At 43.0% G+C, this 18,924-nt stretch overlaps 1 protein-coding gene across 3 annotated transcripts in view; it reads left to right on the top strand.

Moving 5' to 3' along the window:
* The window catches only part of LOC127442398 (dihydropyrimidine dehydrogenase [NADP(+)]-like), a 297,161-nt gene that overhangs the window by 85,438 nt on the left and 192,799 nt on the right, over positions 1 to 18,924 (top strand). For all 3 annotated transcript variants that reach the window (XR_007897477.1, XM_051700403.1, XM_051700404.1), the window contains exons 11-13: positions 5,117 to 5,327; positions 14,457 to 14,641; positions 17,240 to 17,455. Coding sequence is in view for 2 of the 3 variants with exons in the window: in XM_051700403.1 (XP_051556363.1) it covers positions 5,117 to 5,327; positions 14,457 to 14,641; positions 17,240 to 17,455 (612 nt within the window). In the remaining variant the exon portion in view is untranslated. The remainder of the gene's footprint in view (positions 1 to 5,116; positions 5,328 to 14,456; positions 14,642 to 17,239; positions 17,456 to 18,924) is intronic.

Below are 18,924 nucleotides of genomic sequence, written 5' to 3'. Positions count from 1 at the left end.
AACATGGCATCAGCCTACAGTTTTTTGTTAAAATCAGTATTGTCCAAATATGTTCATATCGGTGCATCCCTAATTGCATTACCTAACAGACTTGACTTTCATGTTTACTAATGTTTCATGAAAGTGTGTAAAAGAGTTTAAATTGTTCATAATGTTGACAAATTATACATCTTTATAATTTATACTGATTTTAATTTGTAATCAGTACCAGATTACATTTCAGAAATCATCTACCCAACACTGTGGACATGAGGCCACAGTTGCTTTCGATAGGCTTTACTGGTTTTACTAGTTTAATCTATTTGCGACCTTTATAAACTTATATAAAGAAACAAAATGTAAAAAATAAAATAAAAAATAGGCTCTCAAAAGAGGAGTGATAACGTCCTGGTTACTTGCGTAACCTCTGTACCCTGATGGGGGGAATGAGAAGTTGTGTCGATGTAGTGACACTAGGGGTCACTCTTGAGAGCCCGAGACACCTCTGGTCTTTGATAAAAGGCCAATGAAAATTGGTGAGTGGTATTTGCATGCCACTCCCCCAGACATACGGGTATAAAAGGAGCTGGTATGCAACCACTCATTCAGAGACAAGGTCCGGCCATTTCAGTGGGTAGTTCAGCGTTGTGGCAGGAGGGACACAACGTCTCGTTCCCTCCATCAGGGAACGGAGGTTACGCAAGTAACCAGGACATTACCTATCTGTCACTCACTCGAACTGTGTTACGTGAACTGGCAGTGTGTGACGGGCAGACCACTGTGTGCCTCGTAGCCAGCACACCAGTCCGACACATAACCTCCCCCAACATAGTTATGAGTGTCAAATGGCCCTTTTTGGGGACAAGTCGACTACCCAAAAGATAGAGACAGGCTAACCCAGTCGTGGCCTCTTTCCCCTTCTTTTTTTTCCACTCCCTAAAAAAGAAGGGGGATTATCCAACTGGGCCGCCGGTCTAGTCAGGGGGTGTGCCTCCCAAGGTCGTGCTTCCCTAAGGACTTACCGTCCACTGTGTCATGGTGTGCTGCTATAGCAGCAACGTACACCTTCAAGGTGGAAGGGGACAGCCGCCCTTCCAACCTCTACTGTAGGAAGGAAAGCACTGATCCGACTGCGCATCTCTGGGGTCTTCCCATCGGGAAGAACACCACTTAGCGAACAGACGCCACTTAAAGGCATACAGGCACCTCTTAGAGGGGGCCCTAGCCTGAGTGATCATGTCTACAACTGCGGGTGGTAGACCGCTTAGGTCTTCCATGTCCCGTCCAGGGGCCAGACATGGAGATTCCAGAGGTCTGGTCGCGGGTGCTAGATGGTGCCCTGTCCCTGAGAAAGAAGGTCCTTCCACAGGGGAATTCGCCGGGGGGGGGGCTGTCACGAGGAGCGTGATGTCCGAGAACCACGACTGGGTGGGCCAGTAGGGTGCTACCAGGATGACCTGCTCCTCGTCCTCCCTGACCTTGCACAGAGTCTGGCAAGTAGGCTTACTGGGGGAAACGCATATTTGCGCAGGCCAGGGGGCCAGCTGTGTGCCAGTGCATCTATGCCGAGGGGTGCCTCGGTCAGGGCGTACCAGAGCGGGCAGTGGGAGGATTCTTGGGAGGCAAACAGGTCCACCTATGCCTGTCCAAATCGACTCCAAATCAGCTGGACCACCTGAGGGTGGAGTCTCCACTCTCCCCTGAGGGTAACCTGCCGTGACAGCATGTCCGCTGTAGTGTTGAGGTCGCCGGGGATGTGAGTGGCTCGCAGCGACTTGAAGTGCTGCTGACTCAAGAGGAGGAGACGGTGGGCGAGTTGTGACATATAACGAGAGCGCAGACCACCTTGGCAGTTGACATATGCTACCGTTGCCGTGTTGTCTGTCCGAACTAACACGTGCTTGCCCTGGATCAACGGCCGAAACCTCCGCAGCGCGAGCATAATTGTCAACATCTCAAGGCAGTTGATGTGCCAATGCAGTCGCGGGTCCGTCCACAAGCCGGCGGCTGCGTGCCCATTGCAAACAGCGCCCCAGCCCATTTTGGAGGCGTCTGTCGTGACCACGATGCGCCTGGAGACCTGTTCTAGGGGAACACCTGCCCGTAGAAACGAGAGGTCGGTCCAATGGCTGAAAAGACGGTGACAGACCGGCGTGATGACCACACGATGTGTCCCGCAGCGCCATGCCCATCTCGGGACTTGAGTCTGAAGCCAGTGCTGAAACGGTCTCATATGCATCAACCTGAGCGGGGTGGCCACCACTGAGGATGCCATATGCCCCAGGAGCCTCTGAAAGAGTTTCAGTGGAACCGCTGTTTTCTGTTTGAACACCATCAAACAGGCCAGCACCGACTGGGTGCGCTCGTTCGTGAGGCGCGCTGTCAAAGAGACTGAGTCCAACTCCAAACCGAGGAAAGAGATGCTCTGAACTTGCTCTTTTCCCAGTTGACCCGAAGCCCTAGTCGGCTGAGGTGTGAGAGCACCAAGTCCCTGTGTGCACACAACATGTCCGGAGAGTGAGCTAGGATTAGCCAATCATCGAGATAGTTGAGAATGCGAATACCCACTTCCCTTAACGGGGCAAGGGCTGCCCCTGCGACTTTTGTGAAGACACGAGGAGACAAGGACAGGCCGAAAGGGAGTACCTTGTACTGATAAGCCTGACCCTCGAATGCAAACCGCAGGAAGGGTCTGTGTCGAGGTAGAATCAAGACGTGGAAGTACGCATCCTTCAGGTCTACCGGCGCGAACCAATCTTGATGCCAGACGCTCGCCAGAATGCATTTTTGCGTCAGCATCTTGAACGGGAGTCTGTGTAAAGCCTGTTTCAGTACTCGCAGGTCCAAGATTGACCGCAACCCACTGCCTTTTTTCGGTACGATGATATAGGGGCTGTAAAACCCCTTCTTCATCTTGGCTGGAGGGACAGGTTCTATCGCACCCTTCCGTAGGAGGGTAGCAATCTCCGTGCGCAAGGTAGCAGCATTTTCGTCCTTCACCAAGGTGAAGTGGATACCGCTGAACCTGGGCGGGCGCCTGGCGAACTGAATCGCGTAGCCGAGTCGGACGGTCCGGATCAGCCATCGCGACAGTTTGGAAAGCGCAAGCCATGCATCCAAGTTCCACGCAAGGGAGACCAAAGGGACAATGTCATCAGACGTACCGGCAGGTGGGGCCTCGCGGCGGGGTGGAGCTCGAGGTGCTACACCATGTTGTGGCCGTGCTGAGTCTAGGGACATCAAAGCACTTACCTGGCTCCTTGTGACCGTCCACTGTGAACATCCTGGGACGGGGGAGGAAGAGGCCTGTCCTCGTGACCCATGGAGACTGTCACATCGGGGGCGGATTTGTGCCACAGTTGGGCACTCAGGGGTGGAAGACCGCCACTGGAGCACCAAACCTGCCAAATAGAGTGGTGGACGGTAGTCGTGATGACGGCCGTGCACACCGGATATTTGACCCAGGGAACAAGGAAACCACTCTTGCTGAACTCTTGGGTACTGCAGCCACTTGGGCATGCAGCGCAATTAAATGCAAAGGTAACAAAAGGATTCTCCTCCCGGCCCTGACCGGGGGATGGAGAAGTCTGCTTACCAGCTCCAGAGCAGCGGGTTTCGTAGTCCCTGGGTCGCCCGTCTCAGGGGCGCTTTGAAGCCTTTCACGGGTTCTTGGCAGCCGTGAGATGGGTGGCGTCTGCTTCCTGCGGTGGGCTCCACGCCGGGGCCGGGCCGAAGGAGCCGGTGCAGGATGTGCCGGATAGCCTCCGTCTGCTGCTCCACCGTCAAGAACTGCTGGGCAAAGTCCTTGATGGTGTCGCTGAATAGGCCAGCTTGGGAGATGGGGGCAGCAAGGAACCGTGTCCTGTCGGCCTCACCCATATCGACCAAGTTTTGCCAAAGGTGGTGCTCCTGGACCACTAATGTGGACATCGTCTGCCCGAGAGACCGCGCCGTGACCTCCGTCGCTCGGAGAGCGAGGTCGGTCACCGAGCACAGTTCCTGCATCAGAATTGGGGCAGGGCATGGCTTTGAGTGGCGCCGCGAGCCCAGGAACCAATCATCGAGCCGCGAGGGTTCAGAGAAGAGCGGAGGGTTCCACTCTAGCCCGACGCTCGTGGCTGCCCGGGAAAGCATGTCGTCATCTCCGTGTCAGCCTGTGACCGGCGACCTCACCCGAAGGGATGAGCCCAGCTGAGGCTTCCGCATCTGACTGGATGAGCCCGCTTTCCAATACCCGGTGGAGGCGGCCCCATTGGGGTCCCCAAATCGCCCCCAGTGCTAGCCGCGCTGGCCTCATACCCGTGGGTAAAAGGACCAAGGCGGGGAGCATCTGGGATGGCTTGCTTTCTTACGAAGGCAAGCCGCGACTGCACCGTTGCCATGGACATGTCCTCGCAATGAGTACATGACCCATCCACGAATGCTGTCTCCGCGTGAGCAGTGCCCAGACATGAAAGACAGTGATTGTGACCGTCAGAAGGCGAGAGATAACGAGTGCAACCAGGAATAACACACAAGGAAAGGCATCTTTAAAAAGACGTATCTTTAAAAAGACGTTCCATGTGTGCCGCTCTTTTAGAGAAATATACTCTTTTCGAGAAATATACTCTTATTTCTGCCGAAGCGCCCAGTCGCATTCTCTGCAGTGCACCAGTGCAGAGGAGGAAGAAGCTGCTGAAATGCACCGTCAGATCCAGCAGAGGTGAATGAACAGTCGTGGGAATTCAGCTCAGAGAGCATGACCGTTCAGCTCTGAAGAGAAAATCTGAATGAGTGGTTGCATACCAGCTCCTTTTATACCCATATGTCCGGGGGAGTGGCATGCAAATACCACTCGCCAATTTTCATTGGCCTTTTATCAAAGACCAGAGGTGTCTCAGGCTCCCAAGAGTGACCCCTAGTGTCACTACATCGACACAATGTCGAGTTAGTGACAGATAGGAAACTGTATTTAGCTGCAGTGTGTATGTGGCCTATATTTGTTTTTTGAACCTGTCAAACATGTAGTTTTTCTTAAAAATGAATTAAATTAAATGAAGAATTGAAAAATAAATTATGTTCTCTTCATTCTTTTTTTCAAGCATTCTTATGTTATTAGTTAACATCAAGTGGTTTTCATTTGATTTCTCCTTTTAAGATGGAGGTGGCCAGGGAGGAAAAGTGCGAGTTCCTGCCCTTCCTGTCCCCTCGTGAGGTAATCAAGAGAGATGGACATGTCATAGGCCTACGGTTCTGCCGCACTGAACAGCAGGATGACGGCACCTGGATTGTGGATGAGGAGCAGATTGTCCACCTTAAAGCTGACTTTATCATCAGTGCCTTTGGCTCCATGCTGAACGATCCTGCAGGTGAGGTCATGCCTAAGCATGGTAGCTCACCAAGGGCAAAGTTGCTGTAGCTGGTATTAATGAGCTTCAATATGTATGGGCTTATTAATATTTTTGAAGCTGAAAATGTGGTGCATTTTTAGAGTCAATGAAACAGTAATTTAATTTTCCCATGTTGCTATTATTAGATGATTACATTAGTAATGATTGCAATAAATAGCCAATAGGAAAATGTTATTGCCCAGAGGTTGCTCTTTCAGAGCTCAGGAGTCATAGAGTTCTCAGTAATGTTTCATGTCAGTATTAACTTTGTCTCAGGTGTTTCTCAGAAATTAGACAATTGTTGAAAAATCATCATGGATAGCTTAGCTCAGACAAAGTGGTCTTTGAAGAAAAATGAGAAATGTTGATATTTTGACTGCAGACTTGAGGGTCTGAACAAATCTGAGCACAGTTTGAGACATTGTTGAGATCTCCTGAAATTCTATAGGAGACATGTGAGAGATTACTATGGTCTGTTTGTATAGAGAAAAATCTGAGCAGATTGAGACTTTAGCAAAAGTATCAGTTTGCTCCTCATTTAATTGAATTAGTTTTACACAAAATTGAATTAAAATGCAATTTAACTATTTGTATTTTTTCAAGATTATAACCGGATGCCATTCACATGCAATAAGATTAGGTCATGTGACAAGAATGTAGCTTATTACTGTTTGAAACGTTTATCATTGCATAATGCCTACTGTTTCACTCTATTTTTCTAAATACTGTACTGTATTAAGCCATATACAGAATGTATTGCACAGTATTCAGTAGTAAGCTAATATTCCATTCCAAATATAGCTTGGTTCTGATGTTCTAGGTTTTAAGAGCTAGTCTAACTGTGGTCTGTGTGAAAGATTTCCCCAGTGAGCCATCACAGAAAGCAGACTGTTCCCTCATCAATAAGCATTCAGCACCACCCCACTTATCTTTGCTTAGCAGATTTTAGTAGCCGCAGTGTGATAACCATCACGCTGAGGGAGAGGCAGGAGATGATAAGACCCTCAAACACGAGAGCCTTGTTTCATTATGGGAATCCTTTATCAATCCACCATCACAAATACAAACTTATTTTACCAGATTAGCCAAAAACATCTACCACACATTCACGTATTATGGTTAGATCACATATATTGAGGTTCTTGATTATATAAACAGTATATACACACCAGGGTCAGAAATGTACCAGAACTCGGGCCAAATTTGTCACCAGATGTGACCAAAATGCCCCAGATATTTAAGTTTGAGTGGCAAAGAGTGCCCTAGTAGTGAGTTCCTCTTTCTTTAATTTAACAATTCATATATTACTTAATATTCTTTTCAAAGCCTATCTAGTTATTGGTTTAGTATGAGTTTAGTGCATCTGCAGATACTGTAGTGACCTGTATACACTGTCTCAGAGGGGAATGTTGTTAAATGTGTAGTTAATATGAAGTGTTTTTTGGGTCCCACTTTATATTAGGTGTCTTTAACTACTATGTACTAACATTAAAATATATACAATACAATGTATTTATTGTGTAACTACTGTACATATTGTTCTGCAAAATTCTCACAAAATTCCCATTTGCTGCTACTGAGGTTGAGGTACGGGTAGGTTTAGGAGTTGGGTTTAGGTTAAGGGTTGGGTTGGGTTAGGGTTAGGTTTAGAATTAAATGCAGGTACTTTAAATGTAAGAACAATGCAACAACACATATGTACATAATAAGTACATTGTAGCAGATGCTTAAGTACATAGTAGTTAAAGACAACTAATATAATGTGGGTCCGTTTCTGAATGAAAATCAGTCAAATCGACAATGAAAAAGTAAAGATCTGTATAATGTAAAAGTGACTGGCCATTTATGTCTAATTTCAGTTTTGATGTTGTATCTGATGTTGATTTGATTTTATACATTACAGCCATAAAAGTTTATTTCTGACACTAATACACACACATATATGCATATCTGTGTGTTTATTTGTTGTCACACATTCATTCAGCTATTTTTCTCATCCTTATTTTTTATTGTCCTAGTATTGTTACCCTCTGACTGGCCTGTCATCCATCCTAAGCGCTGTAATGCCTCTGAACGTAGAGTAATTTTTAATCATAAACTTGAAGCTCAGAGATAGTGAGCTTATAAATGCTACTCACTTGCCACACCTTGCCCAAGATATGAATTACTTAACCACTCCAATGGCCAGCGGTGCCACCAGAAGAGACCTGCCTTGCGGCGTAAAGAAGAGAAAAGCTAAGATAGCTAGAATTCTCCCCCTGCAATCTTGGGTGGGCAGGACAGTCGGTGATTAGATCATCGTCGGCCAGCGGGATGGGCAGCTGACTGGCCACTTTTACAGCTGTGGGGATCTTTTGCTGTAACCCCTGAAGCAACGTTTACCTGTCTGTGCTCCTATCCAGAGGCCTCATAACATTGCTTTATTGAAATATGCTCACAATTAGAGCTGCACAATTCATCGAAATTGTGAGATGACCTGCGGTTTAAAATTAAATAAATAAATAGTCAGCATACACTGCTCGCTTCAAAGTTTATATGCGCAGATCTGTTGTGTATTGTATGGTATTTGTGTATTACATATTCTAAGAGTACACGTGAGGCTCATCATACAGTGTTCTCAGTGAATTTCTATGCATGCTCCACAATTCGATCTCTTGCTCAGAATAACCGATGTGCTCTGAGTTCCATTTCCGTTTGCTTAAGTGCGCTGAGCACAAAATATTTAAAGCACTCCAGATTCACTATGTTTGGCCGCTACAAGTTAATATACAAAAACAAATAATACAGTGCATCCGGAAAGTATTCACAGCGCTTCACTTTTTCCACATTTTGTTATGTTACAGCCTTATTCCAAAATGGATTAAATTCATTATTTTCCTCAAAATTCTACAAACAATACCCCATAATGACAACGTGAAAGAAGTTTGTTTGAAATCTTTGCAAATTTATAAAAAAAAAAAAAATGAAAAAAAATCACATGTACATAAGCATTCACAGCCTTTGCTCAATACTTTGTTGAAGCACTTTTGGCACCAATTACAGCCTCAAGTCTTTTTGAGTATGATGCTACAAGCTTGGCACACCTATTTTTGGGCAGTTTCTCCCATTCTTCTTTGCAGGACCTCTCAAGCTCCATCAGGTTGGATGGGGAGCGTCGGTGCACAGCCATTTTCAGATCTCTCCAGAGATGTTCATTCGGGGTCAAGTCTGGGCTCTGGCTGGGCCACTCAAGGACATTCACAGAGTTGTCCCGGAGCCACTCCTTTGTAATCTAGGCTGTGTGCTTAGGGTTGTTGTCCTGTTGGAAGATGAACCTTCGCCCCAGTCTGAGGTCCAGAGCCCTCTGGAGCAGGTTTTCATCAAGGATGTCTCTGTACATTGCTGCATTCAACTTTCCCTCGATCCTGACTAGTCTCCCAGTTCCTGCCGCTGAAAAACATCCCCACAGCATGATGCTGCCACCACCATGCTTCACTGTAGGGAAGGTGATGAGCGGTGCCTGGTTTCCTCCAGACATGACGCTTGCCATTCAGGCCAAAGAGTTCAATCTTTGTTTCTCATGGTCTCAGAGTCCTTCAGGTGCCTTTTGGCAAACTCCAGGCGGGCTGTCATGTGCCTTTTACTGAGGATTGGCTTCCGTCTGGCCACTCTACCATACAGGCATGATTGGTGGAGTGCTGCAGAGATGGTTGTTCTTCTGGAAGGTTCTCTTCTCTCCACAGAGAAATGCTGGAGCTCTGTCAGAGTGACCATCGGATTCTTGGTCACCTCCCTGACTAAGGCCCTTCTCCCCCGATCGCTCAGTTTGGCCAGGTGGCCAGCTCTAGGAAGAGTCCTGGTGGTTCCAAACTTCTTCCATTTACGGATGATGGAGGCCACTGTGCTCATTGGGACCTTCAATGCTGCAGAAATTTTTCTGTACCCTTCCCCAGATCTGTGCCTCGATACAATCCTGTCTCGGAGGTCTACAGACAATTCCTTGGACTTCATGGCTTGGTTTGTGCTCTGACATGCACTGTTAACTGTGGGACCTTATATAGACAGGTGTGTGCCTTTGCAAATCATGTCCAATCAACTGAATTTACCACAGGTGGACTCCAATCACGTTGTAGAAACATCTCAAGGATGATCAGTGGAAACAGGATGCACCTGAGCTCAATTTTGAGTGTCATGCCAAAGGCTGTGAATATTTATGTGCATGTGATTTTTTTTTCGTTTTTTATTTTTAATAAATTTGCAAAGATTTCAAACAAACTTCTTTCACGTTGTCATTATGGGGTATTGTTTGTAGAATTTTGAGGAAAATAATGAATTTAATCCATTTTGGAATAAGGTTGTAACATAACAAAATGTGGAAAAAGTGAAGCGCTGTGAATACTTTCCGGATGCACTGTTTATCCCATGGCACAGGGTATTTGTGGACAGAGGAGGAGAATATGTTAAAATGAGGAGCACATTATACAGCTGTTGTGATCGCAGCTACAACCAGAAAGTCCTGAAGTCTTCCTGCAGTTTTCTGCCAAAATAAAAGCTTGACGGTTTTACTGGACCGCATAGTAATGTTTCGTGCAAGTTAAGGTTTTATCACATAAATGCATTACTAGTGTATAATTATAATAATATCAAAAATAGTAATCGATATTATATTACAATAAAAATTAAAAGTGGGCTGAGACCGTATCACAAAGTGGACAAAAACAGATGCAGAGCGGACAGGTACAATGTGAATATGAAGAAGACAGTGTCTTTTTTTTCCACTTATTTATTTATTTAGTAGTTTGTTTTTGGCTGAAGTGAAAAAGGTCTGAGTTTGGCTTTTTTTAAGAGGACTCAAGTGTGAAACCTTAAAGAGTAGCCTTTATATTGGCAGTGGAGCATGGGCAGAACAGTGCCTTATTTTGGTCAAAAGGAATCACTTACTAGTTTTCTGTTTATCGTTTCATATTGTATCGTTTATTTTATCGCAGTCTTTAGAAGACTTGGAACATAATGCATGCAATTGTATGGGCTACTTTTATAATATTTTATTTGGTGTTTTATGTCATTTTTGGAGCTTGACATTTGCATTCACTGCAAGTTGTAAACAAGTTGTAAAGACTACTTTATGGTATTGTCATTTTTGGAGCTTGACAGACATGATTACAATGAACTGTCATTGTATGGAAAAGAGTGTTGTAAACAGTCTTCAAAATTCTGCTTTTGTATTCCACATAATAAATTAACAGCATATGGGTTCCTATTTTCATCATTTACATTTACATTTACATTTATTCATTTGGCAGACGCTTTTATCCAAAGCGACTCACAAGAGAGGAAAACATAAGCGAATCATCTTAGGAGACAGTGGTATGAAAAGTGCTGTATTACAAAGTATCACTAGCATCATAATAGTATTCAAAATAGAATAAAGTGCAACAGAATTTTTTTTTTTTTTTGTGTGTGTGTTTTTTTTAATGACTGGTTAAGTGCTCATGGAAAAGATGTGTTTTTAGTCGTTTTTTGAAGACAGAGAGTGAGTCAGCTTCACGGATGGAGTTGGGAAGGTCGTTCCACCAACGTGCTATGATGAAGCTGAAAGTCCGGGAAAGTGTTTTAGTGCCTCTTTGTGTTGGTACAAGGCGACATTCCTTAGCCGACCGCAGACTTCTAGTGGGCGCGTAGCTCTGCATAAATGATTTTAGGTATGCTGGAGCAGACCCAGTAACTTTTCTGTATGCCAGCATCAGAGCCTTGAATTTGATACGTGCATCAACCGGTAGCCAGTGGAGAGAGACAAGGAGTGGTGTAACATGTGCTCTCTTTGGTTCATTAAAGACCAGACGTGCTGCTGCATTCTGGATCATTTGGAGGGGTCTAGTTGCACATGCAGGGAGGCCTGCAATGAGAGTGTTACAGTAGTCCAGTCTAGTTATGACAAGTGACTGGACAAGCAGTTGTGTGGCATGTTCAGAGAGGAAGGGTCTTATCTTCCTGATATTGTAGAGTGTAAATCTACATGATCTTGCGGTCTTTGAGATGTGGTCTGTGAAATTTAGTCTGTTGTCGATGGTTACCCCTAGATTTCTGACCAATTTGGAAGGCGTTACTGTAGTTGCACCCAGCTGCGCGGTGATGTTGTGTTCAACATCAGGGTTGGCTGGAAAGACAAGGAGTTCAGTCTTGGCTGGGTTGAGTTGCAGGTGGTGCTCCTTCATTCAGGCCGAGATGTTTGCCAGGCAGGCTGAAATTCGAGCAGTCACTGTGGTGTCGTTGGGCTGGAAAGACAAGTAGAGTTGCGTGTCATCAGCGTAACAGTGGTAAGAGAAACCATGTGCTTGAATGATGGGTGCCAGTGATGTTGTGATATACTCAGGCTGAGTAAATATTGGCAGAATTTTCCTTTTTGGGTGAACTATCTCTTTAAGTGATATATTTTTGCATTTTCAAAAAACGCATCCCATATTCTTACTTTCATCCATCCGAAGTGGCTTCTTGTCCTCAACGCTGTTGCATTACTTCATGCCAGCATCTTGCTCATTGTATTTCACATAACAGAATCAGAATCAGCTTTATTGCCAGGTATGCTTACAAATACAAGGAATTTGTCTTGGTGACAGGAGCTTCCAGTGCACATCAATACAATACAGCAACAAGTCAGAGATTATAATAAAAAAATATATATATAAATAATAAAAATTGGATAGAAAATAAAGTATATACAGAATACACAATAAGACAATATATATATATATATATATATATATATATATATATATATATATATATATATATACGTAGTGCAAATACAAATCTGTTATATACAGTGCAAGGGAATGTAATGGCAGAAGAGGTAGGATGTGTTGGATAAATATAAAAAGACTAAACTGTGAATTGCACATAATTATTGCTCAATGGGGAAGTTTTTAACTGTTCATGAGATAGTCTGAGGGAAAAAACTTCCTGTGCCTGATGGTTCTGGTGCTCAGTGCTCTGTAGCGTTGGCCAGAAGGCAATAGTTCAAGAAGGTAGTGGGCATGGTGAGTGGGGTCCAGAGTGATTTTTCCAGTCTTTTTCCTCTTTTTCTTGAAGGGAGGACAGGGGGCAACCAGTAATCCTCTCAGCAGTCCGAACTGTCCTTTGTAGTCTTCTGATATCTGATTTCATAGCTGCACCAAACCAGACAGTTACTGAAATGCAGAGGACAGATTCAGTGACTGCTGAGTAGAACTGTATCAGCAGCACCTGTGGCAGGTTGAACTTCCTCAACTGGCGAAGGAAGTACAACCTCTGCTGGGCCTTTTTCACAATGGAGACAATGTGGGTCTCCCACTTCAGGTCCTGTGAGATGGTAGTGCCCAGCCAAAACGGGTCTCCACCGTTTTGAGTGTGTTCAGCTTCAGGTTGTTTTGACTGCACCAGACAGCCAGCTGTTCAGCCTCCCTTCTGTATACAGACTCATCGTCATCTTGGATGAGGCCAGTGACAGTTGTGTAATCTGCAAACTTCAGGAGCTTGACAGAGGGGTCCTTGGTGGTGCAGTCGTTTGTATATAGGGAGGAGAGTAGTGGGGAGAGCACACATCCCTGGGGGGCACCTGTGCTGATTGTACAGGTGCTGGAAGTGAATTTCCTCTGTCTCACAAGCTGCTACCTGTCCGTCAGAAAGCTGGTGATCCACTGACAGATAGATGTGGGAACAGATAGTTGGTGTAATTTAGTCTGGAGAATAGCTGGGATGATGGTGTTGAAAGCCAAACTGAAGTCCACAAAAAGGATCCTTGCTTATGTCCCTGGTCTGTCCAGATGTTGCAAGATATGATGCAATCCCATGTTGACTGCATCCTCCACAGACCTGTTTGCTCGATAAGCAAATTGAAGGGGATCTAGAAAGGGTCCAGTGATGTCCTTCAGATGGGCCAACACTAGCCTCTCAAATGATTTCATGACCACATACATCAGGGCGACTGGTCTGTAGTCATTAAGTCCTGTGATTTTGGGTTTCTTTGGGACAGGAATGATGATTAAGTGTTTGAAGCAGCATGGGACTTCACACTGCTCAAGTGATCTATTGAAGATCAGTGTGAAGATGGGGGCCAGCTGGTCAGCACAGGATCTAAGACAAGCGGGTGAAAGACCGTCTGGTCCCTGTGCTTTCCTTGTCTTTTTTTTTTTTTTTTTGGAAGATACGGCACACCTCTTCTTCACAGATTTTAAGTGCAGGTTGAATAGCAGGAGGGGGGTTGCAGGAGGTGTTGGTGTATGTCTAACAGCATGCATTATGTCTTCAAATGGGGCTTTGCATTGAGTAGTTGTTTGAGAAGTTACTCTAGAGAGTGCTACTGGATTCTGAGAGGAGGCCATTTCATTTAAGGGGAAGATCTCAGGATTTCCTTAATTGGCCATTAAAATGTGAATGGAATTTGATTGGTTATCTCAAATAACCATGTTTAGAATAAAAAAACGCGATCGCGACAGGCCTACTGTTGTCATTTATTCATACTTATGCTGCTCCAAACCTGTATGGATTTTACATTTTTGTGTGAACTATCCCTTTAAATATTTCTTAATTTTCCATTGTAATGTTTCTTTGTTTTACATGTTTCAAAATCCAAAAACTTTCTGTTTGTTTTCAAGTTTGAGGTTGGTATGTGTATTTTTTTCTATTTTAAAATACTTGCTCCTATTTTAGCTTAATATGCATAAACAGTTTTATGAAAAGCATTTGTAGGTTGATTTTCCAAAGTGTAAATGCTGTGGCTCTATGAGACTTTCAAAACATTGCTCTGTTTGCTTGAGAATCCTAACAAGCCAGACACCACAACATTGGCTTAACTAATGTGTGATCTGTTTGTTCGACTAATGGCAGACAGGGAACGTTTTTGAGAATCTTGTTTGAAAGCAATCATTATTTTTGCAATTTCATTTGAAATTGCTAGTGGCACACTACACACTTCACCTTTGAAAACTGGTTTTAAAGTCTAATTCATTGTAGTCTTAGACTTTTGAACCCCACTGTGTACACTGGTTCTATACCAGTATGTCCTGCCCAGTCATAGTCATAATCAAGACATTGTCATTTAGTTTTCATACCTAGCCTCTCTGATCTGTGTGACGCTGTGTGTTGGAACAGTGAAAAAGGCCATGGAACCATTGAAGCTGAATGGATGGGGGACACCTGAGGTGAACAGCGAAACCATGCAGACCAGTGAACCCTGGGTGTTTGCCGGCGGAGACATTGCCGGATTGGCCAACACCACTGTCGAGTCTGTCAACGATGGCAAACAAGCTTCCTGGCACATCCACAAGTACATCCAGGTGGGCTCTCCACTCAATAATCTCACTCTGCATTTAGACGACTTGCACAACATGCTTAGTGTTTGGCCATAGTTGTGTTGCTCTGAAAGCACACATTATGTGTCAGTGCCAGCAATTTTCAGCATTAGCACGGCACTCAAAGTTTTAAACTAACATTTTTTTATTGCGGGGGCATTATTCCATGGAGACTTTTCTCTCATGGTTTGACATCTTGAGTGCTTTTTGGCTTATGCACTCAGAGAAGTTTTTTTTTTTATTCCCTCATTTTTCAAGTAGAAGACTATCTTCTGTGATTTCGCACTAAGGCCTAAGTAGCGGCATAAAGAGAAGGTTCATGCAGAAGTTAATCACTAATGTAACTGTGGCCAGAGGAAGTCACACTGGAGTGTTTGTTCAACTAATCCATTTCCTTTCCCAAAAACCAGTCTGTAATTTTGGAGTACACTGAAAGAGCTGGTCAAATATTTGCTAATGGGTTCAGCAGTTCAAGATCACATAAAGCATTGGAATATAAGATCACAGTTGTTGAGGGTATTGTTTAAATTTTGGTTATAGGGGGTTGTGTTTAAGTTTGGATTTTCAGAAGGATGAGACATTTTCTCATTCAGTTTACTTGTTTATCTTTTTGTTTTATCTTTAAAAAGTGTTTATTCATAAGTGTACTCAACAGAACACAAAAGGAGACAAGTCCTTATACCCAAACAGAGAGGATACAATACATTTGCAGGCAAATGTATGAGATTAGGCAATGTTTCTTAAGCAAGAATGTACTAGAGGCAGTGCTATATTGTGAACAGTGTTGTGTAAATTACTCAAAATAAGTATGGTAATCCACTACAAATGGCTAATTACTTCTATAAAATATAATCCGATTACTTTACTGATTAATTAATCTAAAAAGAAATCACAAAAGTAATCATCAATTATTTTACTTTTAAGTTACTTTCTATATCACTTTTCCTAGAAAAGTTTTTGGTTTTCCTCTTAAACTCAGTGGGTGGGTTGCACCAATAAGGATTAAATTAAGTTTAGAGCTAATCCAGGGTTTGTTATCCAAGTTTTATTGTAATTTGTGTTGCACCACTTAATTTTAAATATGGTTTAACAAATCAGAGATTAAACTTTTAACCCATGATTAAAACGGTCACCAGTGATTAGGTCAGTTTTTTAGTTAAACCACCTCAGCTGCAAGTTTAAAGTTAATCCCTAACTGAGATTTAAATAAGAGTTTAAAGTATTGGAGCAACAGGATTAAAGTTCATTCAGATTTACTGTAACATTTAATTCAGGATCAAATTGATGGTTAAAATGTAACCCTGATTATTTTTAAACAAGGTTTAAAGTTTGGTGCATCACAATCATGAGTGCAACCCACCCAATGTCTTTAATTCCTCCACATTCGTTGTCGGACACCCTTCAGCTGTCACAGAAATGCTAACAGACGTACATATGAATTCATATTTTAAATGTATTATACATATTACTTTAGCTCATGTAATGTACTTAAAAGTAACTGCTTTAATTTAAATTCAGTAACTGTAATCTGATTTTAAGAATTTAAAATGTAATGCATTACATAACGTTTTGACTGATTATTTTGTAATTGTATATACCCAACACTGATTGTGAATATAGTCATGTCTGAAGGGCATTAATTGGCTCGACGTGAAGCTGAATGAATATAAGTAACTGTATTCACAATAGATGAAGTTGCTGTTTACAAACAATCGCTGAGCGGCAACAATTCCAGGTTCTTTTGGCACCGGAGAAAAGAACTGCTTTCAAATGGTGTTGCATTCAAATTGAGCTAAAAATGCTCATTACATTTGATAGATTAATAGAGATTTGGACTTCTTTTAATTTCCATCAGGATCGGTGGATCAGGACAAACTCAGGATTTGACATAAATTATGATATTTCACAGATCACCATCATTGTTATCCCTTCTGCTCTAATAAGACCCAATTACCCTGCAGTTGCTGTTGGTAGATTTGAACTTTTCAAGGAGCAATCACGTAAACTTGGCTGAAATTGAATTTCCAAAGTGTAACCGCTGTGACCAGTTTAAGGCCAGTTATGATCTAATTGTGATCTTATATGAATAAGATCACCCTGGAAGATCTAATGGGATGAACAAATAGACAAACAAATGTTTATTTAAATGTAATTTTTTTTAAAATTTTAAAATGCCATCCCTCCGCTACAAGATATAGTCCCTGACAGTAAACAGTAACAGAACGTTGCTATGCAAAAAAAAAATTAATGAGCCATGAATAAAACACTGCTATTAATAAGTCAGCATCCAGGACCGTAACTGTCCGTTGCGTATCACTGTGCAGTTTGAATGTTTACACGGTGTGTTCAATAAAAACATAAAAACATATCATTGTTTGGGTGTTATTTGTTTAAGCTGACTGTGTTTGTCTATTGTTGTGTCTTAGTTGAGGATCAGATAAAAGTTGATGATCAATTTATGCAGTAGTCCAAAATAAGGGTTCACATACTTTTTCACTGCAACTGTATGTTCATATTCAGTTTTTCTATGTGTCTGCATTGCGGGCAAAACAAATTAGCATGCACTGTGTGTTTTCTTTCCAGTCCCTCCATGGTAACACAGTAAGCACCTCTTCCAAACTGCCCCTTTTCCACTGCGCAATCGATACAGTAGACATCAGCGTTGAGATGTGTGGGATTGTGTTCCCAAACCCGTTTGGACTGGCCAGTGCTCCCCCAACAACCAGCGCAGCCATGATCCGCAGGGCCTTCAAGCAGGGCTGGGGCTTCGCCCTCACCAAGACCTTTGGCCTGGACAAGGTACATTTACAGTACACAAGCAGATGTGTGGGAAAGTCAACATGCAGCATGCCATAGGCTTTACGTGCACTTATGGATTTGGATAGAGTGTTTGTGTGGGAAGTGTACACTGCATCTGATTTTCTAAAGCATCTGAAGTTTCCGCACAACATCATAGAAACTGAAACCTTGGCAAAAATCCCTTTATGGTCAGAAGCATATGAAAGCTTCAGCACTGGTCAGTGCTAACAAAAATGTAAGCCTTTCCAGCTTGTGAAACAGCTCAACACACACACACACACACACACACACACACACATATGCACACACTAACACCAGCCATAATGAGCCACATTCTGGTAGCTTAAAACAGCACGGGAAAACCAACAACCCTTCCATTAGGCAGCCATGCATCTGCTTTGTTAGCAATGTAACAGTTGTTCATGACAGGAGGTAAAAAATAAATAAATAAATAAAAAATACGAAACAGGCATGAGTTGTTTATTAAACTCCAGCAGAAAAGCTTTTTGTTTTAATTTACTTTTTAATTCAAGTGATGGGAAAATTTGCAGTCCTTGATAAGTGGAGCTAGAAATGGAAACAGAATAAAAAAAAAAGAGAGAAAAGAAAGGAGAAGAAAGGCAGAGCGCAGGGTTTGAGTCGTATCAGACATCGCCATGGCAACGCTAAAAGGCGTCTGCGCAGCTCTTCGATCAGAGCGTCAATTTCACAAGGAATTTCAGAAAGCAAATGACAATGTTTCAGGGACATCAAAGAAAAAAGTAGCGAGGCTCTGAACATTTTCAAAGAGAGAAATTTGAAGGATCACTCTTAAAAACAGTATTCAAGTTGTGTCTAGAATATGGTCATTTTGTGTCAGTCATTGCTCTGCAACTCTCATGTGACCGTTTCATCTAAATCACCTCATTGGATACTCTGCCCACGTCGACAGCGAGCCCTAGAATGGAGTTAACGGGATAGTTCACCCAAAAATTTAAATTATCTCATCACAATTCACTTCCATTGTTTGGAAAAAAAGTCACTAACATTCTGCTTAACATCTCTTTTTGTGTTCCAACAAATAAAGAAACTCTATGAATTTGGATGAACATGGAGGTAAGTAAATGATGACAGGGTTTTCATTTTTGAGTGAACTATCCCTTTAATAATTGTTGCAGAGAGATGAGGCCATATTTCAATAAATTGAGCTCATATTGCTCTGCACCTGGTGGAAGTACTCCCTCTCTCTCCTATTCTCTTTCCCAGGCAGGATAAAGCAAACCCCCCTGTTTCAACATGTTCTCTGTGCCTCTGTGCAGTGCTGTCATTAGAACATGGGGACTTCTTTGTAATATACCCTTCTCCTGCATTGAGCTGAAACTAAGGCCCATTTACACCTTGCATTAACATGTGTTTCATATACGGATAGTATCTGTACATTCTTTAGCTGGATTGCATTTATATCTTGTAGTCAAATGTGTCTCTACTGT

The sequence above is a fragment of the Myxocyprinus asiaticus genome, chromosome 6 (genome assembly GCF_019703515.2).
Source record: "Myxocyprinus asiaticus isolate MX2 ecotype Aquarium Trade chromosome 6, UBuf_Myxa_2, whole genome shotgun sequence".
NCBI lineage: Eukaryota > Metazoa > Chordata > Actinopteri > Cypriniformes > Catostomidae > Myxocyprinus > Myxocyprinus asiaticus.
This window is presented reverse-complemented; position numbering and strand designations above follow the sequence as displayed.